This window comes from Notolepis coatsorum, assembly GCF_963971535.1.
Source record: "Notolepis coatsorum genome assembly, chromosome: 1".
In the NCBI taxonomy this organism is placed as follows: Eukaryota; Metazoa; Chordata; class Actinopteri; order Aulopiformes; family Paralepididae; genus Notolepis; species Notolepis coatsorum.
Genome location: NC_140165.1, coordinates 180,782,106 through 180,810,018, shown reverse-complemented (window position 1 = coordinate 180,810,018; position 27,913 = coordinate 180,782,106). Strand labels below are relative to the sequence as shown.

At 48.1% G+C, this 27,913-nt stretch overlaps 1 protein-coding gene across 1 annotated transcript in view; it reads left to right on the top strand.

Annotated features, from left to right (window-relative positions):
- The window catches only part of ccdc92ba (coiled-coil domain containing 92Ba), a gene marked incomplete at both ends in the record, with an annotated part of 93,700 nt that overhangs the window by 36,986 nt on the left and 28,801 nt on the right, over positions 1-27,913 (top strand). The window contains one exon of the mRNA XM_084308394.1: positions 9,553-9,600. Coding sequence (XP_084164520.1) covers positions 9,553-9,600 — 48 coding nt within the window. The remainder of the gene's footprint in view (positions 1-9,552; positions 9,601-27,913) is intronic.

Genomic DNA, 27,913 nt, shown 5'->3' with positions numbered 1-27,913 from the left:
CCCTCTCACTGCATGGGCTGGCTAGTTTAAAGGGACAGCATCGACAGGATGGGTCTGAGCGGGCCTGTTGGAGGGAGATGCTGATCCAGCTGATGGCTGGGAGATGCCAGGGCATGAGTCCTCATAGTGACCAGGGCGGAAACAGCGGTGGCACAGCCGATAGAACATACAGTGTTGAGTAACTCTGCTGACTCGGTCTGGCCTGGTTGCGCGAGTAACTCTGCTGACTCGGTCTGGCCTGGTTGCGCGAGTAACTCTGCTGACTCGTTCTGGCCTGGTTGCGTGAGTGGTACGTCTGCCCATTACTTGGCTGGATGTGGGAGCGAGACGGCTGACCAGGCTGAGCCTGTACTGCTGGGGCCAGCGAGGCCGAACACAGTGAGAGCACACGGTCTAACAAGTCAACCACCTGATGAAGGCCAGGGTCTACAGAGGAGGGACTCGCCGGGGCAGGAGTCATTAAGATGGGTGTAGGAGGGCTGAGGGCCGCTCCTTTTTATGATTTACCTCCTCCCACTCGGTGACATCATAAGGAAACACGGCCTCCACTTCCACTTCTATGCAGACGACACACAGCTGTACCTCCACACCAAACCCTCGGCTCCCCTTCCTCCCCCCTCCCTCACTGCCTGCCTCCAGGACATAAAAACATGGATGACCACCAACTTCCTTCAACTCAATAGTAAGAAGACCGAACTCATAGTTGTAGCCTCCCCAGCCCTCCTCCAAAAGATCGACCACCTTGTTCTCTCCGTGGATGGCTACTCCATCTGCCCCTCCACAGAGGTAAGGAACCTGGGCGTAATACTGGACTCCACCCTCTCATTTCACCCTCACGTCAAGTCTGTCACCAGATCCGCCTTCTTCCACCTCAGAACCATCTCCCGCCTCCGCCCCTCACTCTCCGACACCTCAGCGGAAACAGTCATTCACGCCTTCATCACTTCCGGCCTCGACTACTGTAACGGAATCCTTCTTGGTGCCTCCAAGAAGGTTCTGGATCGCTTACAGTACATCCAAAACTCTGCTGCGAGGGTCCTCACGCGCACATCACCCCCACCCTGCAAAAACTCCACTGGCTCCCCATCAACTACCGAATCCCCTACAAGATCCTCCTCCTCACCTACAAATCCCTGCACGGGTTGGCCCCTTCCTACCTGACCAACCTACTCCACCCCTACACTCCAGCACGAGGCCTCCGATCCTCCAACTCCGACCTCCTCACCATCCCCCGCACCAGGCGTTCCACACTGGGAGACCGAGCTTTCGCTGCAGCTGCCCCCAGACTGTGGAACTCCCTCTCCCCCCTCATCCGAGGCTCTGACACCATCAACCTCTTCAAAACCAAGCTAAAAACCCACCTGTTCACACTTGCCTTCACGCAACACGGCCCCGCTCCCAAGTAGCCCACCCCTGACTTTTTTCTTAAGCCACAGATTCCGTTGTTTTGTTTTGTTGTTTGTTTGTTTGTTAATTTCAACCACTTCATCCAATTGGACAGAACTTGCCTCCTTTTTTTATTTTTTTTTTAATCTCTTTTATCTTATTTTTTTTTCTTGTTGTTACTATACACAGATATTTTATGTATTTTATTATATTTTTTCAATTTTATTTCTTATTTTTTCCATCCTTTCCTTGTACAGTGTCCTTGAGTCTGAGAAAGGCGCTTCTCTCTTCAAATCCAATCTATTATTATTATTATTATTATTATTATTATTATTATTATTATAACTGGTCTGGTGTATGGCATGCAGAGTAGATGCAATTAAGTTCTCCTATCTGTATGGCAAGGTCTGTGACGAGGCTGCCTAAATCCTCTGACCTAGCGAGCTGCGGGGCTGTGTCACTGCCATGCGTGATCGGAGTAGATGTAGCCACTGGCCCCACTGCTTCTAACACTGACTGGCGAACTGTAGACTGACTCAGTTCTACAGGACCCACTGGTCTTCCCCTCCCATACATAAGAGCTGACTGACCCAGTTCTGTAGGACCCACTGGTCTTCCCCTCCCATACATAAGAGCTGACTGACCCAGTTCTACAGGACCCACTGGTCTACCCCTACCATACACAAAAGCTGACTGACCCCTGCCATATACAGGCATCATACCCACCATCTCCAGATCTGGTGCTACTGCCTCGGACATGTTCAAGAATAAAAAATAAAAATGCTTTAGAGGGCTATAAACAAAAGAAAAGTATGTGTGAATGTGTTAAATGGCAGCTCGTTACTGCTCAGACTTTGATCACTAGACTACACACGAATACATGTAGGCTACTGTATGGCTATCCATTCACAATTTACCAGAACAGATGGGGGGGGGGGGAATATATATATATATATATATATATATATATATATATATATATATATATATATATATATATATATCATTACCAGCCAACCACATAAACAAATTAGTTCCTAATTATATTTACAGTGGTCATGTGTTAGATAGCAACACTTGTTACTGCTCAAACTTTGAACATTAGACCATAGGCTATCTATTCACAATACATAACAGATGAAAGAAAAAGAAAAAAAAAACAATGGTCTTGTACAACTAGTGTCGTTTCCAATTACTGTATCATTACAATAATATTTACAATTACAATCTATAGCATATTATTATCAAACAAAAACAACCAATATCACATGTGCGCTTATCCTATGCGCACACGTTAACGTTCGACATTGTACTCAGCACAGCCAGTTGAATGAAGAAGCGGCGTGCAGACAGCGTCCCCGGTGGACAGACGAGCGCTGTCCGTAGTCCGAGGTCGAACGGCACCAAGTGTGACCGGTGTACTCTGACGGCGTTGTGTATTAAGGACGACAGACATGGATGACTGTTGATGGTCTTTATTTTCCTCTTGTTAATTACAATGCAACACAATGCACCAGCATTAGGAATCTGCCACCTGCACTTCACGTGAGCCCTCGGAGTTCCGGGAGGGACTCTCTCATAAGAATGACACATTTTAATACATATAATTACATTGGAAAAAAATACACAATTGAATACAAAACGGACACATGGGAGCTACTGTACACACATACCTGTTAATTACAATGCAACACAATGCACCAGCATTAGGAATCTGCCACCTGCACTTCACGTGAGCTACAATTGGAAAAAGACGTGAATCCATTAACTCCATGTTACCAGCGCACGTGTGTGCAAATCTCCTTACATGCTAGGCTACTAAGTGCATTTATACAGTTCCCTAACCCAGTCAAACCTCCCACGAATCTACACAGGTACATATTAACAACAGTAGTTACATTACAAACTCGTTTCACAGTTTAGGAAAATTATATACAATATTTAACAACTTTTAGACCGAAGTCTATCACTGAACATAAGAATTAGTGCTCACCCCTCGGAGTTCCGGGAGGGACTAACTCACAACCAGGAATCAGGCAGGATGCGTGTCCCGGAGGACCGGAAAGTAAAGGTGTCGATTTCAAAATAAAAGCCTTAACTCCCAAAAGTGCAATAAAACAAAACGAAAGGAATGAAATCAACTCAAATCAATAAAATAAAACGTTTAGGAGTATTAGTGGAATGTATTAAAGTGTATTTTGTGATGGGGTGTAATTATCTATACAAGGCAACAAGGCACTTGTTACACTGACATGGGGATATCTTTTATCCTTGATTTGATTGTCTCTTTGTTTGGCAAGCCTTCAAACAAAACATCTGAGCTACAGAGAAAAGCCTCCTTGATATACTCGCCATCAGTGAATGGCTTTCCACATTTCGCAATGCAATGAGCAATGCGATAGCTTGCTTCAGTTGCGTGGTTTTTAGCAGTCGTGAACACTTTGAGGGTGCTGGCTTGCTTTCCATACCTGGCCACGGCACATTTAATCGATTCTGCCTTATCCGCCTGATCTTTGAAACTTTTTTGATGCTTCGTCTCAAAATGGCGTTTCACACCTGACGTTCAGCAAACTACATTTTCTAAACATAAAGTACACACAGCACGGTCCTTCTGACATACCAACCCGTAGTCGTCTGTCCATGAGGGCTGGAATGCCCAAATTTCCTTTGCTTTAACTTTCTTAGCGGGGGTTGCCATCATGAAAGACGGCACATACAGAATGCAACCGCGGCACTGTGATTACCTGGGAACTGCGCGCGGGTGCGGGAGGCCAGCTGACTGCTGACAGCTGAGCACCATGGGAACAGCTGTATAGCTGTCATAGGGGTGTGCAAAACAGTCGACTTACAAAAAAGAACCTGTGGGAGGATTTCAACAAGATAAATGCGACAACAGTGCAAAATATTTCACTATAATATTTCAAAGCAAAAGAAAATAATTATACTTTTTTATTTATTTTTTACTGCTGCCCCCTGTGCCAATGAAAATGCCCCTGCGTGCCTATGTAGGCACGCGTGCCTAGGATTGCCTACCCCTGCTATATACTGATTATCCTCCTCTACCATGTCAGCATGACCAACCTCTATATATACTGATGATCCTCCTCTACCATATCAGCATGACCAACCTCTCTATATACTGATGATCCTCCTCTACCAGCATGACCAACCTCTCTATATACTGGTGATCCTCCTCTACCAACATGACCAACCTCTCTATATACTGATGATCCTCCTCTACCATGTCAGCATGACCAACCTCTCTATACTGATGATCCTCCTCTACCATGTCAGCATGACCAACCTCTCTATACTGATGATCCTCCTCTACCATGTCAGCATGACCAACCTCTCTATACTGATGATCCTCCTCTACCATGTCAGCATGACTAACCTCTCATATACTGATGATCCTCTTCTACCAGCATGACCAACCTCTCTATATACTGATGATCCTCCTCTACCATATCAGCATGACTAACCTCTCATATACTGATGATCCTCTTCTACCAGCATGACCAACCTCTCTATACTGATGATCCTCCTCTACCATATCAGCATGACCAACCTCTCTATATACTGGTGATCCTCCTCTACCAGCATGACCAACCTCTATATACTGATGATCCTCATCTACCATGGCAGCATGACCAACCTCTCTATATACTGATGATCCTCCTCTACCATGTCAGCATGACCAACCTCTATATACTGATGATACTCATCTACCATGTCAGCATGACCAACCTCTCTATATACTAGGGATGCACCGAAATTTCGGTGGCCGAAAATCTTCGGCCGAAAATAGCCAAAAATGGCCTTTCGGCTTCCGGCCGAAAGAGTTTTTTCACCGAAAATATGTCACTGAAACAGAAACAACCTGTAACCTAACGCGTGTTGTTGTGATGATGTCGCGCTGTCGGGAGTCGCGCTGTTTCTATGTAAACTCTGCGCGCAACGCCTCCAATAAATGCGTCTTTAACATGCTTTTATATCCTTATTTACTATATGCCCGTCGCGGTTAATCACTGAGTGATCTAATATGCATATTATTCAGAGCGAGAGGGGGGGGGGATTGTGTTTCTCACATTGACGCTGTCTGTCTGTCGCGCGTCTACTGTGCCGAGTCAAGCGAGCACATTCAGCTGGGGACTAGAAAGGTGTGCTCAGTAGAGCACAGATGTCCACTGCGCAGCCAGAGAAAAGATGGAATTAATGTACTGTATGCATTCAGAAGTGCTGAATAAATGTTTTATGGACCCATAATAGTGATTATTTATTATTTAAGTTAAGTTTTGCCATAATCATATTTTTCCATAATCATAATGTTCCACAACATTGGTAAAAAAAAATTCTATTCTATGAATCATTTTCGGCCTTTCGGCTTTCGGTTTTCGGCCAACTGTTTTCTATTTTCGGTATCGGTTTCGGCCAAGAATTTCCCATTCGGTGCATCCCTACTATATACTGATGATCCTCATCTACCATGTCAGCATGACCAACTTCTTCAGATACCTGGACCACGGCACTGGCACCTTGACCACGGCACTGGCACTGCAAGATAATACATGTGTCCGAACTGGCTGAGTCTCTGGACTCAGAGTACTGCAGCACTCTGCTGGGATACTATGACTTTTCTGGGGATGACTGTGCCAGCGCTTTCAAAGGAAAGAGACAGGTGAATCCGTTGAATAATCTGCAGAAGAATCCTAGATTCCAGAAGGCTTTTAGTCAGCTTGGCGCATTGTCGCTGGTAACAGAGGAGCTCCAACAGGAGATGGAGTCCTTCACATGCATTATGGATGGCCATGGTTGGATGAAGTCAGTTGATGCTATGTGAGCCAAGATGCTGCAGAAAATTATGGGTGCTGATAAAGTCCTGGATGCAAACTCCAAAGTAGACATTGAACGCCTGCCACCCCCAAGGTCTGTCTCATCCCACATGTATAGCGAGCCAACTTCAGAGTCGCCTGCTACAAAAGAGCAGAACAGCCAATATTCAAGAGGCCCAAAGCCTATGATCAAAGTATGGACTGGGGAAAACAATGGATGAGGAGGTGTTAAAGCCTGTCTGGGCGGTTGGACCCATCCTCCGTCCTTCTCTTGTTGAGGTACTGGCCCAGAAAATGGAGTCATGTGTGAGTGTGATGAGGCGGAGGAAGAGATGGAGATCGAAGAGATAGACTTTGACAATTGTTTTAGTGATGATGATTAGTAGTTTAGGGCACAAAATACAAATAGAAAAAAAGACTTGAATGTTGTGTCAACAAAGAAGATATCCAGTCCATAATATCCAGTGCATATGAAAACATATAGTTTGAACCTTAACAATAAATAAATCACTGATCAAAATCGCATGGGAAAATGTGTTAATTTGTCTCTATAGAATTGTTTATGCAAAACTATAATATTTAGGGCATAACAGCATGGAGACAATCTTTATTACAATATTATTTCCAATATTAACCTAAATCGATCTCGTCCAATGCACTACATTTTAGTAAAAATGGAAAATAGAGATGTGATATATGTTTTTTTCAGAGTTTTTTGCTTTTTCTGTCCTGAAATTTAATCAAGATGTGTTTGAATCTTAAAAATAACAATTGTACTGAATTCCTTGGGTCAAACTTGTTTGGGAAAATGTTTTAAGACGTCTCTATATGTTGTTAACACTTTAAGTGCCGAAAACGTGTTTAGGCGTCTTTCCTAGCCATGCTAAAGTTGCCGCGGACGCCCTAACTCGTCTTTAATATCAATATTTCAAAAATCTGTGATCGAAATCATATTTTTCCTCCGCAGCCCTGAGACACAGTGCTGGCCTCCTCTCAACCCTCTAGCGGTTCAAGAGCGCCATCTGGTGGCCGATCGGCAGAAGGGCCAAACAGGAACTCATGTGGATGAAGTGGTGATCGTCCATATTACTTCCGGGCACTCTCTATAGGTCCCGGGACTCGATCTCGACACAATACATAGCGATCCGTTGCCAATAACTCGATAAACAACATGATTTGGACGTATATACTATTATACAACCTGGAAATAGATCGCGTATTTCTACATCCCATAATAGGAATATTTCAGTTCCACGCTCATCGTCCAACGGCGCGAGGAAGATACAGTAAGATTCAGCGTTATTTTTTAACGTGTTCGATATAAACTGCTCTGATGATCATATCACCCACACTAGATGAATGATATAACGCTGCCCACGGAATTATAAACGATCCCCCGCCCATCCGTAGAAACGTAGAAACTTCTAGAAGTACGTCCAATTGAAATTTTTGATCTTGCACAGATTCCTACCAAACTGTATTTCATCATCAATATAATGCATTTGGGGCTATAAATCACGTTCTGGAGAAAGCTGCAGAAAGAGATGAAAACATACTTATACTTTAGACCATATTTTACTATGAATATGTGAATGAAAAAGTTTAACGTTGCTACACAATGAACAATACATATAGGACCTTGAATGGGCCCTAATAATGGCAATCTAGCAATAGAATTTAAAAAGTTATAGCCCTGCAAAGAAGGGGAACTTCTCCATGTTAAATAGAGCTGGCAACGGATGGTATATCATGAATTTAGCCTTGGGCAATCAAAGTGTTAACTTCAAAAGTTATGCTGTTTTCTTTTTCTTATTTTTCGGGTTTTGGTTCAGGATAGGTGTAATAAAGGGTTAAAAAATAAACCCCATGTGACATTATTCCAACCTGTTACCTGTCAGAATCTTAATTAAAATAGACACTCCAAGGATTAAGAAAAAAAAATCCACCCTATGCAGGTGGACCTATGTTTCCATCTAGACTACATGGATTGATTGTTTAGATCGCTAGCATGGCTAACAAATGCAAATATATTGTAGACTTCCCCGTTGTTCTGGTAATGCGCGTGCACACTGAGTGTGATGTATACAACGAACAGGTCTATAGATACCAGAACAAATACCTCTCTGCCAGAGAAGACCAGCCCACCATATCATACTGGATACAATGGTAAATACCTAGCTGTCACCAGAAATAAATCTGAGGGCAGACCTAATCCATAATCCAAAACTGATAGGAAAACTGCTTCAACAATCCTAATCAAAGGGAAGCAGATTCTGTTGATGTAAAATAAGCCAATTGCTGTTGCAGTTTGCTGACAAAATAGTCTATATGGTTTTTAAATGTAATTCCATTGGGACTAGTTAATCAAGATTGTCAGTTATTAATTTACTAGTCACATATCAGTTAATCAACTGAAACTTATAGATACATTTACATTTTTACATCCACTTTCACAAATATGTATTTGTCTGTCTGTCTGTCTGTCTGTCTGTCTGTCTGTCTGTCTGTCTGTCTGTCTGTCTGTCTGTCTGTCTGTCTGTCTGTCTGTCTGTCTGTCTGTCTGTCTGTCTTGTGACAAGCCTGGGGGTGTTCAGGCTTGACACGGACTAAAACAAACAATTCCAATGTCCACACAAGCACAATTTCAATAAACAGGTGATATTTATTGATCCAAAGTACAAGTCCGATAGGCAAACGAGTAGTCAAAATACGGTCCAGGGTCAACACACATTCCAGGCTCTCGTACAAAAAAGGGAATGTTCAATACTCAAGGTTTGTCTTCCAGTCCAGGGTCAGCTTCACAGGGGGTTATCTATTATCATGCATATTGTATCTTAATGTTTTATGATGTTGTTTTATGTTGATATACTGTATGTCCTGTTTTTTAATACCAGGGACCATGATGGAAATAAGTGCTTGTATTTTATCATGTTTTTATCCCTTGGTTGATGTATCTAATCCACAATTAAATCAATCAATCAATCAATCAATCTCAGCCAGTCCAGGGTCCAGTACCACGAAACACCTACTCGCTCTTCACCTCTCCTTCCAACTACCTCTCACCTCACAAACTCGATATATCACACACTCTTCACGATTCCAACTCCTTCCTCACCTCCACTCAACGTTCCTCTCCCTCTCCTAGTCCTTTATGCCTGGGGTGTCTCTGTGTGTGTGTGTGTGTGTGTGTGTGTGTGTGTGTGTGTGTGTGTATGATATCTGCCACAGTCTGTCTGTCTGTCTGTCTGTCTGTCTGTCTGTCTGTCTGTCTGTCTGTCTGTCTGTCTGTCTGTCTGTCTGTCTGTCTGACACTGTTCTTCTCCCTGTTTCTCAGAGTTGACTTGTGAGCTGGATGTCAGGCCTCCAGGCAGGAGCCATATGGGTAAGTGAGAATATTTATGATCCCCCTTTCTGCCTGCTGTTCTGGTCTCACTGTTCTGGTCTCACTGTTCTGGTTTCACTGTCTTGGTTTCACTGTCCTGGTCCCACTGTTCTGGTCTCACTGTTCTGGTCCTGTTACACTCCCAGACCTGCCCAAGGTTGGGAGAGGCAACACCACAGTGACAGTAGAAACAATATGAGTTACTGCATCACACAGGGGATTGATGGTGGTGTCATAGCGCCATCCGGTGCTCACCTGCAGTCAGTGAAGTTGCTCTCTGATTGTATTAGAAATATACTGTTGTTACAAGTAGGTTATTTGTTACAAGTGTTGTCTGTTTAGGTTGTTCGTTGTGTTTGGTATTCTTTCCTGTGTTTTGTATCGCCTAGTTCCTCTTCCTGTTGTTTTGATTATTGTTTTGTTCTTGTGCCTGTCTCTCCCCAGCTGTTGTGATTGTTAATTGGTTTCAGTATTTATTGCTTGTTGGTTGGTTGAGATATTGTGGCGTCATTGTCTCCGCGTTGTCCCTGTGTCGTGCCGGTGTTCCATGTTGTTGTCAAGTGAGTTCATGCCTGTCTACCCCACTCGTTGTCTTGTTAGTATCAGTGCCTTTCGTTTGTTTTGTATTTTGATTACTCAGTAAAGATCCCTTCATCAAGTATCACCCTTCGTCTCTGTCTCGGTTCTCTCTTCCTTGTCTGCAACTGTGTTCTCCTCACCTTCATCGTCATCCCCGATCATAACAGAATCAAGAACACAGCAGACAAGGTGGTAGACACTTTGACCATCATCCATAGGATGATAGACGGGGATCTGACCAGCTACTCTCCGGCTAAATGGGTCTTCTGGTTGAAGCTGATCAACGACGTAGCGAAGCAGAGCCCTACACAGGCGCCTCAGAGTAGGGTCATGTCGGACAAGGTTTGTGCTCTCATGGAGACAGCTAGGCGAGCCTCATCTGCTAGCTTAGCTCACACAGCTAGCCAGGCATCCACAGCTAGCACAACCCCGTCTGCTAGCTTAGCTCCTGTAGCTAGCCAGCCAGCTAGCATAAGACTCACGGTCAGCCTAGCTCCTGAAGCTAACCAGACGTCCACAGCTAGCACAGCCCCGCCCATTAGCTTAGCTCCTACAGCTAACCAGACGTCCACAGCTAGCACAGTTCCGCCCATTAGCCTCCGCAGCTAACCAGGCCTCCCCAGCTAGCACAGTCCCCACTGCTAGCTTAGGCTCAAGATTCACGGTCAGCCTAGTTCCTGAAGCTAACCAGACGTCCACAGCTAGCATAGCCCCGCCCGTTAGCTTAGCTCCTACAGCTAACCAGACGTCCACAGCTAGCACAGTTCCGCCCGTTAGCTTAGCCCCCGCAGCTAACCAGGCCTCCCCAGCTAGAACAGTCCCCACTGCTAGCTTAGGCTCAAGATTCACGGTCAGCCTAGTTCCTGAAGCTAACCAGACGTCCACAGCTAGTACAGCCCCGCCCAGTAGCCTAGCCCCTACAGCTAGCTCAGGCCCCACGGTTAGCCTAGCCCCCGCAGTTCGCAGACCTCCGAGGCCTAGCAAGGCTCAGAGGGCGAGCAGGGCTAGTACCGCTAACAAGGCCTCCACAGCTGATCCGGCCGTCGCTACCAGCCTGGTTCTGGTCGGTGTAGCTCCGGCTGTCACCGCTTCCCCTCCGGCTTCCACGCCCAGCCCAGCCGTTATGACTGGTTCGGTTGTTACGTCAGATCCCGTGCCCTCATCTCCAGTCCCTACGCCATGTCTCGTCGCCGAGACCGGTCCAGTCTCCACGTCCTGCCCAGCCGCTACGCCTGGTCCGGCTGCTACGCCGGGTCCCGGTGTCTCAACTGGTCCTGGCTCATCGACTGGTCCTGGCACTCCGTCTGGTCCAGTCCTACACCGTGAACGGCGCCCTGGTCCTCGCCGTGGTCTTCGCCGTGGTCTTCGCCCGGGTCTGCGTTGGATCCTGCTTCGGGGGATCTCTCATCCGGGATCCTGCTCCGGGGTCCTTACCCTCGGTCCCTGGCTCCAGGCTCCCTGACCGGCTCCCCGTTTCTCTCCCAGCCTCCCCTCTCCGGGATTCTGTTCCCGTCCCCACCCCCCCTTGTCGGGCCTCGGTCCCCGGGTCCAACTCCCCTCTCCGGCTCCCTGTTTCTCTCCCCGCCTTCCCTCTCCAGGCCTCTGTTCCCGTCCCCACCCCCCCTCGTCGGGCCTCGGTCCCCGGGTCCAGCCCCCCTCTCCGGGCCTCTGCACCCGTTTTCAGACCCCCTGGCTGCTATGCCCCTCCTGGGTTTTTTGCTCTGGCTCTTTTTTTTTGTCCCCGTGTCGTGCCGGTGTTCCCTGTTGTTGTCAAGTGAGTTCATGCCTATCTACCCCTGTCATTTTCTTGTTTTCACTCGTTGTCTTGTTAGTACCAGTGTCTTTCGTTTGTTTTGTATTTTGATTACTCAGTAAATATCCCTTCATCAAGTATCACCCTTCGTCTCTGTCTCGGTTCTCTCTTCCTTGTCTGCAACTGTGTTCTCCTCACCTTCATCGTCACCCCCGATCGTAACATGGTCCCACTGTTCTGGTCTCACTGTTCTGGTCTCAATGTTCTGGTCAACATTCTTTGTCCACCTTTCTTTTTATTCCTCCTTCTTTCTCTGTTCCACAGAAACAAACACTCAAACCCCTCAGTTTCTTTACAAACAAGACGAAAGTCTTTCTCTGGTCTGCATCCCCTTAACAATTTTGTGTATTGAGCCGTACTGTATTGTACCCATTCTGCAATCTGTTAATAAAATGTTCATTCAATCAATCAATCTGCACGGTGATTGATTGAATGACATTTTTATTAACAGATTGCAGAATGGGTACAATACAGTACGGCTCAATACACACAATTGTTAAGGGGATGCAGACCAGAGAAAGACTTTCATCTTGTTTACATCAGGGTCCCCCATTTTCTATTCATAATGAATTGTAAGTAAGTGTAGAAGGGTGGATTATCCCTGCTTGTGGGAGTAGTAGTACACAGACTCTGGGTAGTAGGATACTATAGTATTGGACCTATAAGTACCCCCGTCTTTGGCCCGGAACTTCGCACTGGAGGGCTTGCAGCTGGAGTGGATGGAGCCCAGGATTTACTAACCTGGGGACTGGTACTCTGGTCTCCCTCGCCTTCCAAGGCGGTCAGCAGTAGCTCTCCACACACCCTCACTCCCTCAGTACCTCCGACAGCCCTCCCACACCCAGTGACTGTCAGTTCAATAGTATTATTGGGCTTCCCTTTAAGCAGTACCCTTCCTTGACCACCTGTATAGACCCTTCAAATGCTATTCTGTAAATGGGGTGTAAGGGTTAAATAATTATGCCGTCACAATATTTACCCAGAGAATAAAATAGCAAATGGAACTCAAAGAAAGAGACACACACAATGATCCTGATTAAATCTACGTTTAGTGAAGCCTGGGCAGATTATACATTACAACGTTAATGCTTACTCATATGGCACCGGGTGCTCTTGTTATCAATGTAGGGGAAGCTCTTCCCACCATAGGCACCGAGTGCTCAATACATTAAACCACCCCGCTTGTACTGGGGGAACCCAGGCATAGAACGTGGACACATTGGGAATCTCAGAATCAAACAGTCCAATAAACAAATAACAAAATAACCAATAAATGTTATCAAAGAAAACCTAACCTAAGCCGGCTTAAATTGTTTGGGGTACCCCTTAGACACTGGTGATTAGCGTTCACTTCAATGGACGTTGCTGTTGATACACGCGGTACTGTTAGTACTTAGCCAAGATGGCGGACCCACTCTTGTCACCGCTAGTCCGGATGACAAGATGGCGTCGGCGATCCGCGAGCACAGCCAGCAGGTTGGGCGAACAGCAGGCAGTGGTTAGCTGGCAGAGATTGCTGTATGGCGTCCTCTGCTGGTGGGAAGAGGCGTCCTCTGTACCGTCTGGGAAACGTCCACCGCTGCTGTTGCTGGCTTGCTTCTGTCGTGCGAGCTAATACTTTGGCTACCTTAAACACAGCTAAGCTTTGGGTCTCGGCGCACCCTCCTGCTATTCGGTTACACTGTTAACGCAACGTGGCTGGCTATACCACCGGTCTCTTCAGCGCTTCGCGCCCGGTAGTCTACTCAAGTCAGATGGAGCCGTTAGCGGCATGCTACTATACCGCACACAGTAACTACTATAACCCGATAACGTTAGACGTTAGTCTCGTTAGCTCTAGACGTTAGTCCTTGGGTTCGGTTTCTCTTACTCACACACTATCGCTGATACTTCTAGGATAACCCGTCACTAGCAAGTATGTCTCATCACCCGCCGCTTGCTCCGACGGGGCTCTCCAACTTCACTTCTTCAACGGGGCTATTCCAAAGCACACACCCGTTGTAGCTGCGACCGTTCACGGCCAAGTCCAACGCCGAAGAGAACTTCCTGTTCCCCTCACCTCCAGGTAATGCCCTCTTCCTCGTTGCTTGCTTCTCTCCACTGCTCCACCTGCCACCACTGCACTCCGCCCCCTGCTGGCAACCTCCACTGGTCCCACGCAAAGACCGCTCCAGAAAGGGAGAAAAGGCTCAATGTTATTGCTAGTAATCCATACTGCATCTGGAGAAGAGTAGCACCTCACCTCGTCGTTAGACTGGGAGAGCTATCCAAAGGAACACTGTTAGTCTATCCAAAGGAACACTGTAAATCACACGTTATACACACACAGGGAAAGTAACAGTTAGTTAGCACTACTGAATACTTTGTAGAATATTCAGGCTGCTACATAAGGGTGCAACTTGCCCCGTGCAATCCATTCTTTGTGGATCTAGCCCCTATTGTTTGAACAAATACAAATATAAAATATTTTAAATGTATAAATGGTTGGTAGAGGTTGCCCCAACATTTTAATGCCATACACAACAGTGCATTTTTCCAAAGACAATAGGTTTTTGCAGCAATGAACTGTATGACAGTGGTATGGCAGGGCGGCAAGTTGACACATAGCAGCCCTCTGATAGCTTGTCGGCTGTCCCCCGATTCGCTGTTTCTAATGGCTGTCACACTGGACATGCCTTGTACGATTGGTCGTTTTACGCATGTGTGTTAAAGGGGAATTTCACAATTTTTTTTACCTAAATCATATTGTTCTGTTGTAAAGACCTGATAATCAGACATACAATTTACCAACATGTTCTGTGCATCAACCCTGAGACACTTGATGTCTGCTAGAGGTTGACTAGAGGTCTGCTGTAGTTGACATGGAACACGTTGGTAAATCGTATGTCCTCCCCACAACAGGAAAAGGATTTGTTTTGAAAAATTGGCTAAATACCCCTCATGGTAAGAGAGAGCTTCATATACTTTGCAGAGAGAGCTTCATAAACATCATAGAGAAAGCTTCATAGACTTCATAGAGAAAACTTCATAGACTTCATAGAGAAAGCTTCATAGACTTCATATAGAGAGCATCATAGACTTCATAGAGAGAGCGTCATAGACTTCATAGAGAGAGTGTCATAGACTTCATAGAGAGAAAGCTTCATAGACTTCATAGAGAGCTTCATAGACTTCATAGAGAGAGCTTCATAGACTTCATAGAGAGAGCTTCATAGACATCATAGAGAAAGCTTCATAGACTTCATAGTGACAGTGGCTCAGGAGGTAGAGCAGTCGTCTGGTAATCCGGAGGTTCCCGGATCGATTCCTGCTCCTTCTGGGCAGCGTGTCGAAGTGTCCTTGAGCAAGACCCTTGAACCCCAATTGCTTCCGATGAAGTTGGCACCTTGCATGGTTGCCTCTGCCGTTGGTGTGTGAATGTGTGAGTGAATGGGTAAAGTGTAAGGAAGAAATTGTAAAGCGCTTTGGATAAAAGCGCTATATAAATGCAGCCATTTACCATTCATAGAGAGAGCTTCATATACTTCATAGAAAGAGCTTCATATACTTCATAGAGAGAGCTTCATATACATCATAGAGAAAGCTTTATAAACAAAGTGTTGAAAATGATGATGAGTTGCAGGTTTTGCAGCTTGGCATCCAGATCACAGCTACTGTCATTCCGGGGAACACCATTTAGACACAACCATAGAGTATGGACACCATCTAGACACAACCATAGAAGATGAACACCATCTAGACACAATCATAGAGGATGGATTGGATACCATTTAGACAGAGATAATGATGTGGTCTTGGCTGAACACGGAGAATAAAAGAAGAAGGTGTGTGTGGGGGGGGGGGGGGGTATACCCTTCTCTCTTTCCACTACCCAGGCCATTCCTCACCACAGCCCTCCTCTCTCCACCACCCCTGGCAGAATCGATCGATCCACCCCTTTCTCTGTTCCTGCATTCGCTTTCCTCATGGGCCCAGTGGGGCGATCCAATTACAGGTTGTGTGCTGAGACAGAGAGAGATAGACAGACAGACATACAGTAGATGGGTGGAGACAATAATAGTTTAATGAATCTTTTTTTGTATTATATTCTTGTACATTACATTTCTTATACTTAACTGATGTCATTCTTACAGTTTACTTTAGCAACAATAGCTACCATCCGTTAATGCAAATAAAGCATGTTGGAATTTTAGAGGTAGAGACAGAGAGTGAGAGAGACAGAGACAGGGAGAGAGACAGAGAGATGATGATTAAGGAGGGAAAGAGGAGACGAGGCGACAGGATGGGGCGAGCTGTAAGACGGAGAGAGAGAGAGAAGTGTGTGGTACATGGATATGACGATCAGATGAGATTAGGTAGTGTTTTTGCTATAGATAGAATGTGAGCTCATTCTGGGGTGTGGCTGTGGTGGATGACAGAGAAGAAGAGACGGATCAAACCTATTGAGAGCTGGATGGATGGAGAGCGAGCAGGGATGAGAGTGTGAGGGGGACGGGGAGATGTGGGAAGGAGATAAGACAAAGGCGTCAAGGTCAAAGTTCAGAAGTAAAACAATTTATAAAAAGAAATACTAACCTTCATACTGTCTTTTACTAGTATGCACTTTGCATCTACTGTGCCTATATTACTATGCACTCAAGAGTATAGCACTCAAATTGTACACTGTTTGATTAACAATATCATCCTTAGCTGCCAGAGTTGTACCTTTCCTGCTGACTTGTTGTACAGAACTTGTAAGTCACTTTGGATAAAAGTGTCAGCTAAATGACTAAATGTAAAAAAAGATTATATTAAAGGCCATCGTTATTGCAGCCAGGCGTATGCAGAGACAGTGAGAACGATAGGTTATGTATATAACCTAGTTATATGAGTACTGGCTGAGCGTCCTGCTCTTCGCCATCGAGATGTACCTCATCTCCAGTACCTACTGTACTTCATTAACGAAAAACAAATGCACCCAGCATCTGACCAGGCCCCGCCCCAATGCCGTACTATAAGGCAGCAGGCGTGGTCACCACTCGCCCTTCCTCGGAAAAAGTTTCCATCAGAAAAGTTTCCCAAGGGACCTCAGGGCGCGCTAAGAGCAGGACGCTCAGCCAGTACTCATATAACTAGGTTATATACATAACTTTTTTTTTTTTTTTTTTTTTTATTATTGCAAAACAAAATTATTAAAAGTCAGTACTCAACACACAATGCATAATGAAACTAACAATTAAGGTGGCTAAAATGACATGCAAGTACAGAAACAGAAAACAAAAAAAATATATAATAATATTTTGCCGTATACAGTGTATATCCAACGAAATTACCAATTATACCAATGTCTTATACAGGATATACCCCTAATACCTATTATCTAAAACCCTACACACATATGCTCCAGCTCGAACCCCCCCCCTCCCGGACCCCTCCTTGGATAGTACCTCCATTATCCCTCACTCCTAACCAGACACTACCATTATAAGCTAGCTTTTATTCTCTCCACCACTTCTAACCACATTGACATTTTGGATTCGTTGAGACCCAGAATTCTTGCTGTAGATATTTCTTGATAAATTACATCGAGATATGTAAGAAACCAAACCTTCCGGCACTTTTTTTCCGGTTGAAACCAGGTTATATACATAACTTATCATTATATAGTCGTACTGGCGAATCGCGTCCTGCTCTTCGCCATCGAGATATGGGGATAGAGCAGACGCGAGGACCGACAAATGCACCCCCTGAGGACCCGAAAGCCCACATCAGGGGGGAGGGGAGTCCCGTCACCCCTCCTTCCTAGTGAAGAGGGGGCGGCAGTCAACTCCACCCAAGTGCGAAAAAGAGGGAACTAGAAACCTCCAAACGCACAGCACAGGCGGGACCACGTGTGACACAACACCTCGTGGTCCACACCCACACACCCCTGCTACCCCACCGAAAGACGGGAAGCAGGAGAGGTTCCAGACCTCAGAACCGCCTGGGAGACAGAACCCCCGGTCATGTCCATGAGGTAAAACCTTACGAAGGGACCCGGTGAGGACCATGAAGCCGCAGCACAGATGTCCTCCACCGAGGCCCCTCCTAACAGGGCGGCAGAGGCCGCCACCCCACGAGTGGAGTGCGCCCTGACACCCCCAGAAGGGGCCAGACCAGCCAACGTGTAGCAAAGGGCAATGCCCTCGCACAACCAATGGGACAGGCACTGTTTCGACAGTGCCTTACCAGCACGAGAGCCACCGTAACAGATAAAAAGCTGATAGGTAGCCCTGAGGCCCTGAGTACGGCTGAGGTAAATCCCCAAAGCCCGGACCGGACATGACAGGTGAAGGCTCGCCTCAAACACACTAGCGTGAGGAGGCGGATGAAACGCCTGAACCATAATATCCCTGGAGCGGAAAGAACTCCGGATATTTTTTGGCACGAAGGCTGGATTAGGCCTCAGAGTGGCACCGCTATAGAAACGAATAGACAGACACTCAGGCCGCACCGAGAGAGCACAAAGCTCACCCACGCGCTTAGCGGAGGTGATGGCCAGCAAGAACGCAGTCTTGAACGACAGCTGTTCCAAAGGCGCTTGCTCAAGAGGCTCAAACGGGGCCTTGGACAACCGACCGAGGACCAATTGAAGATCCCAACTCGGAGCCAGAGAGCGTGTCACTGGCTTAAGGTGCCGAGCGCCAAGCAGGAAACGCTTCACAAGAGGGTGGCTGAACAACACAACGCCCTCAAACCCCTCATGATAAAAGGATATAGCCGCAGCATATACCCTCACCGTCGAAGCCGACAGTCTATCAAGGAGAGACTGAAGGAAAGTTAGGACAGCATCCAGGGGGCAGGACACCGGGTCCCTGCCCCCCACCTTACACCACTCTTGGAACATACGCCACCTACCCGCGTAAAGCGCGATAGTGGAGGGAGCACGCGCATTCCGGATGGTGTCAACCAAAGAAGGGTCCATCCTCTCCAGACTCACCCTCTCACCAGCCAAACCATCAGAGGCTGGCCCAGCATAGGGGGCTGCCACAGCGACCCGGCCGCTTGAGAGAGGGCCCGCGATGACCAAGGAACAGGCCACGGCGGGGCTACCAATAGCTGGATCAGGACCGGGAACCACACAGCTGTGCCCCGGTCCGGCGCAACCAGGATCAAGGTCCTGTGCTCCCACCGTACCCGCTCCAACAACTGACCTATCAGGTGTGAGGGGGGGAAGGCGTACAGAAGCCCGGGCGGCCATGGATACACCGAGAAGGCGTCCACCCCCAAGGGAGGATCGTCCTCCCGACTGACCGAGAACCACAAGGGGCACTTGTGAGATTGTCTGCTCGCAAACAGATCCACTGAAGCTTCCCCGAAGCGATCCCAGATCTGCCTGACTACGTCTTGACGCAGTTCCCACATGTCGTGATGAGGACCGCCCCGCGACATCACATCCGCGCCCACATTCTCCTTGCCAGGGACGTGGAGCGCCCTCAGACTGCGCAGATTGTGAGACGCCCATAGCCAGAGCTCGACCGCCGCCCGGTGCAGACGGGTGAAGCGTACTCCACCCTGTCTGTTGATATACACCGCTGCTGTCATACTGTCCGTCCTGACCAAAACGTGCTCGCCTACCACCAAGTGGGCGAGCCGTCTGAGGACCAGGAGGACCGCCTTCAATTCCAACACATTGATGTGCAGGGCAGACCGGGCAGCATGGATCGTCCAGCTGCCCCCTACTGCGTTGGTCCGACACGTCCCCCCCATCCCGTGAGGGAAGCGTCGGTGAAGACCGTGACGTGTGAGCGCCTGCTGCCCATGGGGACCCCGTTGGTGAGGATACCAGTCCTCCTCCAGTGGGCGAGATCCCCCCGTATCGACAAGGGAACCGTCAACCGTTTCCACTTGCCCATCACCGGGTCTATTTTCATACTGGAAAACCACCTCTGTATCCTCCTCATGAAGAGGAGGCCAAGAGGGACGACAGCGTGAGCAGATGCCATCATACCGAGCAGGCGCATCACCTGCAGCGCCGTGACCGTCCCTCCAGGACAGAAACCCCCGAGCGCGTTGAGGATAGACACTCTCCGTTGCTCCGAGAGGGTTGCCCTCATGGGCCTTGAACTTAGAACCAAGCCCAAGTACTCCACCTGTTGACTGGGAAGAGGCGTACTCTTCTTCCAGTTCACAGCAAAACCCAGCCTGGTGAGGAATTCCACCACCAGCCTGGTATGAGACCTGGCGACCTCCTCCGACCGGCTGCGGAGCAGTATGTCGTCGAGATAGAAAATAATTCGTATCCCCTGACGACGTATCCCCAGCTAACGTGAAGGAATTATCGAACCACTGCTGCCCAGACCTGGAATATATAACCATCAAGTGTCGTCCTTTCTTCCTCCCGAGGGAGTTAACGGCGATCGTCCTGGTCGGAGTGTATATTCCACCGCAAGCCAGCAATAGTGTCGCGCTCTCCAGACTCCACGATGAGGTAAATAGAATCCAAGCCGCAAACGTTAACGCCGCCATTGTAGTAGTGGGTGATTTCAATAGCGCCAATCTGAGAAAGGTTTTGCCTGACTTCTATCAGCATGTGACTTGTAACACCAGAGGCGGTAACATCCTAGATCACTGTTACACGCAATTCAAGGGTGGCTACAAGGCTCATTCTGCTAGTGGCTTTGGTAAGTCTGATCACGCGGCCATTTTCCTTTCACCAAAGTACAAGCAAAGAATCAAGAGCACTCCTGTAGTCTCGCGAGAGGTGCAGAAATGGGATTTGACGTCAGAGGAGACGCTCCAGGCTGCGTTTGAGTGCACAGACTGGAGCGTGTTCCGCGACACAGATAACATTAATGTCTACACGGAGACAGTGCTGGACTATGTTCGTACTTTGGTGGAAGAAACAATCCCCACTACCACAATTAGAGTTTACCCAAATCAAAAACCCTGGGTAGACAAATCCGTCCGTGAAGCTCTGAGAGCGCGCACCAAAGCATACAACGACGGCCTAGTGGCAGGCAACATGAATGACCACAAGGTGGCGCGATACAACGTAAGGAGGACAGTGACAGAGGCCAAACGGCGCTACAGGGATAAAATTGAACTCCAGTTTGAACAGGCTGACTCTAGAGCTATGTGGCAGGGGCTCAAAACGATGACAAAGGCACCTCCCTCAAACTGAACAGTGACATCTCCTTAGCAAATGACCTCAATACCTTCTATGCAAGGTTTGACGCTGGTAATAACAACACCAGCCCACAAGCCACGGCAATGGGGGGGGGGGGGGGGGTCTGCTGCTGATGGAGACTCAGTGTTCAGGGTAACAGAGCATGAGGTGAGGCGGACCTTTAAAAAAGTGAATATCAGGAAGGCAGCAGGACCGGACGGCATCCCCGGCCGCGTCCTAAAAGTCTGTGCCGACCAACTGGCCCCGGTATTCACTGACATATTTAACCTGTCCTTAGAACAGGCTGTCATCCCCACCTGCCTGAAGAAGTCCACTATTATCCCTGTACCCAAAAAATCCAAGCCTGCTTGCCTCAACGACTACCGCCCTGTAGCTCTCACCTCCATAGCCATGAAGTGCTTTGAGAAGCTAGTAAAGGGCTACATCTGCTCCTCCCTCCCCATCAACATGGACCCCCTGCAATTTGCATACCGCCCCAACAGGTCCACGGAGGACGCCATAGCCCATGTGCTGCACACAGCAGCATCACACCTGGACAAGAGGAAGGGGAACTATGTGAGAATGCTATTCATCGACTACAGCTCGGCATTCAATACCATACTCCCCTCCATACTCATAGCCAAGCTCAGGGACCTGGGCTTGAACTATGACCTCTGCCAGTGGGTCTTGGACTTCCTGACGGGCAGACCCCAGGTGGTGAGAGCAGGCAACTGCACCTCCTCATCCATCACCCTCAACATAGGGGCCCCCCAGGGCTGTGTTCTGAGTCCCCTCCTCTACTCCCTGTACACACACGACTGTGTGGCTCAGCGGAGTAGCAATACAATTAGGCCTGCCACGATAACAAATTTTGCTGGGCGATTAATTGCCCCCGAAAATATCGCGATAAGCGATATTATTGCGACCGGTTAGAGAATTTTTTTTTGAGAAATTTATTTCCCAAAACTTTTATTTTGAAGCCCACCGCTCCGTCTTTTCCGGTGTTTTAGACTTTTATTTTGAAGCCCACCGACCGGACCGGAAGTATTGTTGTGATTATCCTAGCTTGCTGATGCTGCTGGTAGATCGACATGCTGCTGGTGGACTGGGGCCAGCTAACGTTAGCTTGCTGATGCTACTACTACTTCGACATGCTGCTAATGGGCTGGGGCCAGCTAACGTTAGCTTGCTGATGCTGCTGGTAGATCGACATGCTGCTAATGGGCTGGGGCCAGCTAACGTTAGCTTGCTGATGCTACTACTACTTCGACATGCTGCTAATGGGCTGGGGCCAGCTAACGTTAGCTTGCTGATGCTGCTGGTAGATCGACATGCTGCTAGTGGACTGGGGCCAGCTAACGTTAGCTTGCTGATGCTACTAGTAGATCGACATGAGCTAATGATAAAACAAATGTTGAGATTGTTGGTGAACAACTAACTTTAAGTTAGTTTTAACGTTAGCTACTAACGTTAAAACGCTAACGTTACACTACAAATAACGCTACTTGGTTAAAAGGAGCAACACTATTGAGAAATGTAGTTAAGCTATGTGGTGTTGCCCCACGGAGCTCCTGTGCTGTGCTCTCTGCTCTGTAGTAAAGCCAGCGGCCCGCCTCCCAACACGGACAGTGACTGACAAGGGGCACTGGTTCCGCCTCATTAAAACAAACGCGCAAATAGCAATTAATCGCGCCCGTCAAAATCATTGCATTAATTTTAATTATCGCGGCAATTAATCGATTTATTGCTTATCGCGGCAGGCCTAAATACAATCATCAAATTTGCTGACGACACAGTGGTGGTGGGCCTGATCTCTGCCAACGACGAGAGGGCCTACCTGGAAGAGGTCAAGGTCCTGGCGGGATGGTGCCAGGAAAACAGCCTCTCCCTGAACGTCAGCAAAACAAAGGAGATGATTGTGGACTTCAGGAGGTCGGGGGTCAAGGACTACAGCCCCCTCAGCATCGACGGGGCACCGGTTGAGAGAGTCAACAGCTTTAAGTACCTCAGAGCCTACATATCCGAGGACTTGACATGGACCACACACATTGACAGTGTTGTGAAGAAGGCACGACAACGCCTCTACTTCCTCAGGCGCCTAAGGAAGTTCCAAGTCAGTCAGAAGATCCTTAAGAACTTCTACTCATGTACAATAGAGAGCATCCTGACTGGCAACATCACCTCCTGGTTTGGGAATAGCACTGCACAAGACCGAAGCAGACTACAAAGAGTGACACGTTCAGCCGAACGCACAATTGGAGGGGGGCTCCCCACCCTCCAGAACATTTACAACAAGCGGTGCAGGGGCAAGGCTAAGAGAATCATTAAAGACTCCAGTCACCCGAACAACTGCCTCTTTGAACTGCTGCGGTCAGGCAAGCGATACCGGAGTCTCAAGGCGAGCACAGAAAGACTCAGAAGAAGCTTCTATCCCCAGGCCATCAGGCTGCTAAACGAACAATGAACACTACACAACAACAACCATCAAACGCACATAGCACACACATCCACACGCACACACTCACTTTAAACAAACACACTGTAGCACCCACTCCACACACTTTATAGCACACACTCACTTTAAACAAACACACTGTAGCACCCACTCCCCACACTTTATATTTATTGATGAAGGATTGCACTACAACTCGTACACCTTACTGTAAATTGTACCTAAATTGTACCTCATCCCATTTCTGCTTTGCACTATATAGTATTGTACATTAGTACACTGCATAGTATTGTATATTATATGGTAACTCAGTTACGTCTATTCTGCATCGAACATTGTACATATGTCTATACTGAACACTGTGACCTCATTTTCTACTTCTAAATTACATGCTATACTATGTTATTTGATACTATCTTGTCTAGCACAGTCTCTGGAGCGTAACAGTAAGAAGCATTTTGTATGAAAGTATTCTGTACTTCTGTATGACAACTATTAAAGAAACTTGAAACTTGAAACTTGACGTAGAGGCTCCAGCGCGGTCTCTACGCACCTGGTGAATGTGCGGGGGGCCAGAGAGTAGCCGAACGGCAACCTCTGGTATTCGTACGCTACGCCCTGAAAAAGGAACCGTAGGAACTTCCTGTGAGGAGGGGAAATCGGGATGTGAAAATACGCATCCTTCAGGTCTATGGAGGTGAACCAGTCTCCCACCCTGACAGCGAGTAGCAGGTGTTTGACGGTCAACATTCTGAACGATCTCGCCACAATCAGACGATTGAACGCGGACAGATCCAGTATAGGTCTGACACCTCCCGTTTTTTTGGGCACCAGAAAATAACGGGAGTAGACGCCTGACATCGCGTCCTCTCTCGGGACCACAACTACGGCCTGCTTCGCCAACAGAGATTGGATCTCGTCGGCCAGAGCTGTCACTGCTGCTGACCCTGACAATAGGGTCTGCACCAAACCTGAAAACGGAGGGTGGGGTTGTGCGAACTGCAAGACAAGCCCCCGCCTCAACGTTCTCTCCATCCACCTCGACATATGGCACTGTTGTAGCCATACGTGATAATAATCCCAGAGCGCACCCGCCGCCAATTGGCGCTGGGCCGCAAGGAACTGCAGATAGGCGGCCCAGTCCCTCCCGCTGTGCGTAGCCTCTGAAACCGCCAACCGTACGGGCAGGGCGTTTCGTGGAATCGGGACAACGGTCCCTGATACAACCCACGAGGCAATCGCACCCAAGGGGGGACCCCGACAGAAAGGGCCGGTTTGATACGGGAGAAGCTGACATCAAACTAGTTAACAAAAGCTCCCCCACTGAACACCCCTCCAGAACATGCTGAGGAGTTGTTCTGCAGCCTGACATGCAAGGTGTGAGGACCCCATTGGTTCCTACACACCGTAGCCCTGCAGTGATATTACTACCACCCAAATCACGCGCGCCTGCCAGACCACTGCCGATCTTGCGGGAGTGGGAGACATCAACGTGATACCCCGCCTGGCGAAGGCGAGGTCAGGGTAACCCACGCTGAGCATTCTTTTGAAGAGGCCTCGAGTCCCCCTGCTGACCACCGTCGACAGTGGCAGCCGTAACACCAGGCTCACCAAACGCACAACGCGTGGCGAGGGAGCCACGTGACAGCACAACATTCTCACGGACAGACCCAGGCTCAGCCATCAACTGGGTGTCAGCCCCTGTCCCCATGAGAAGCGAAACGTGGGGCCGCATGCGCTTCAACGAAGGCTTGCGGCCCGCAGCCAAAGGAAACGGATCAGAGCCCCTTTTCCGCTGGTGTTGGGGGAGGGAGTGATCGGGGAGCGGACTGCTCGCGGCAGGACGGTGACGGCTTGTATATTCCAAGCCGAGCTCATCCAACATGGCCGATCCCTCGGCCGCCAAGGCTGTCGGCCTTGTGGACACCTGTTGACTCAACGCCCAGGGTACCACTGGCGGGGGAAACATGACCGCCTGTCGAGGGCCTCGCCATAGTCACTGACGAGGCTGTGCTCCAACCTCCGGCTGCATAGCGTGAGGCGGTGTGGGACCTAGGTCAACAACCGCCCGCGTCTCCGCAGAACGACCAAAGAGTCCTTCCGCGGAAAGAGGAGCCGTGAGGAGAAGAAACCTTTCTTCCTCCCCAAGAGGAGACTGCAACAACCAGAAATGCCTATTAACAAGTGTTGATAGCATCCTAATCCTCCCCGCAGTTATAGCTTGCGACTGATTCAAGATCTCTATAACACCAAAAACATGCAAAATGTTTTCAGTGTCGGCTGGTCCTAGCCCCACTACCCGACGCTAATGTGGACAGAAAAACAGTCATCTGAGCCACAACACTGGCCGCAGCTAAATTCCATCCTGTGGCAGTATAACTCTCATCAGTCCATACTGCCACCTGTTGGGCCGACCTGCTCTCAAGCGTCGGCTTCCGGGTGGGACACCGTTCAACCCCGCCGGGGCACAGGATCGATGCTACCTGGCTCTCTAGCCACGGCACACCCGCCCTGCGCCCTGTTGTCAACCCATTCACCCGTAAAAAGGGTAAATATGTCTCAGCAAAACCCCCCACATTAGCTACCGACTGACCTTCATCAATGAACCGGTTAAGAGGAGGGAAAAACGGTGACATCCCACGGCGGGGAACATTAAAACAGTGACCCAGCATTATAGCATTAGTGTTAGCAGCGCGCTCCAAGATCGCCTGGAAAACGTCCAACTCAGAGGGACGTTCACCCAGACATCCCGCCCCTGGCGCCGACACACAACTCGGTTGTCTAACATAACAACAAGCAGCATTACTAACACCAGCGTTAATGCCTGATGACACAGAGCCTACCTGTGTGCGAGTCAGCTCAATAGTCAAACCTCGCACGCTGTCCCTCGATCTGCTGCCACAAGACGAGGAAACACCAGGACAGACCCGACGTGCCGTTGGAACATGCCGAGAAGATTCCAGGGGTTGGCAAATCTCCGGCGAATACTCAACATTGCGCAATTTCTCTATACTTTTCATAACGCTAGTTCACAGGGTGCAAGCATCCGCCATGATGGAAACGAAATAGAGGAAGGGCGAGTGGTGACCACGCCTGCTGCATTATAGTACGGCATTGGGGCGGGGCCTGGTCAGATGCTGGGTGCATTTGTTTTTCGTTAATGAAGTACAGTAGGTACTGGAGATGAGGTACATCTCGATGGCGAAGAGCAGGACGCGATTCGCCAGTACGACTATATAACAGGTTCATACCGAAGCATCAATTAAATGATACAGTAAAGTGAGAGATGGATTAAAAAAAGAGAGAAAACTCTGCGACATATATTGAAAAAAGTGAGAACTCTGAGAGATAGATTAAAAAAGAGGGTGACCTCTGTGGGATAGATTAAAATAGAGAGAGAACTGTGGGAGATCGATTGAAAAAGAGAGAGAACTCTGGGAGATAGATTAAAAGAGAGGGTGAACTCTGTGGGATAGTTTCAAGAGAGAGAGAGAGAGAGAGAGAGAGAGAGAGAGAGAGAGAGAGAGAGAGAGAGAGAGAGAGAGAGAGAGAGAGAGAGAGAGGTATCTGTAAAGCATTCCCGGTAACTGGAGAAAGGTATTCCCGTAACCTATGGGTAACCGAGAATACCTTGAGGTACCAGGAATACCTTGCCTAGGTATTCTTGGTTACCTAAATAGGTATTCCCGTAACCTGATAGGTATTCACGGTAACTTTAGATATTGATATGTATTCCGGTGACTTGTGAAAAGGAGAGGTTACCAGGAATACTATTACCATATAGGTATTCACGGTAACTTATATGTATTCCGGTAATTAATTAATTGAAGCTAACACATCATGGAGGCCCAGGCCGTTAGCTACATGCTACAAGCTAACAACACATCATGGAGGCCCAGGCCGTTAGCTACAAGCTAACAACACAACATGGAGGCCCAGGCCGTTAGCTACAAGCTAACACATTAATTAAATGTATTAATATTATCAGGGGTAGGCTAGCATATATAATAGAATGGTGGCTTGGTGGTGTAGACTGACTAGGGGCATGGTGGTGGTGTAGACTGACTAGGAGCATGGTGGTGGTGTAGACTGACTAGGGGCATGGTGGTGGTGTAGACTGACTAGGGGCATGGTGGTGGTGTAGACTGACTAGGGGCATGGTGGTGTAGACTGACTAGGGGCATGGTGGTGTAGACTGACTAGGGGCAGGTTGGTGTAGACTGACTAGGGGCATGGTGGTGTAGACTGACTAGGGGCATGGTGGTGGTGTAGACTGACTAGGGGCATGGTGGTGGTGTAGACTGACTAGGGGCATGGTGGTGGTGTAGACTGACTAGGGGCA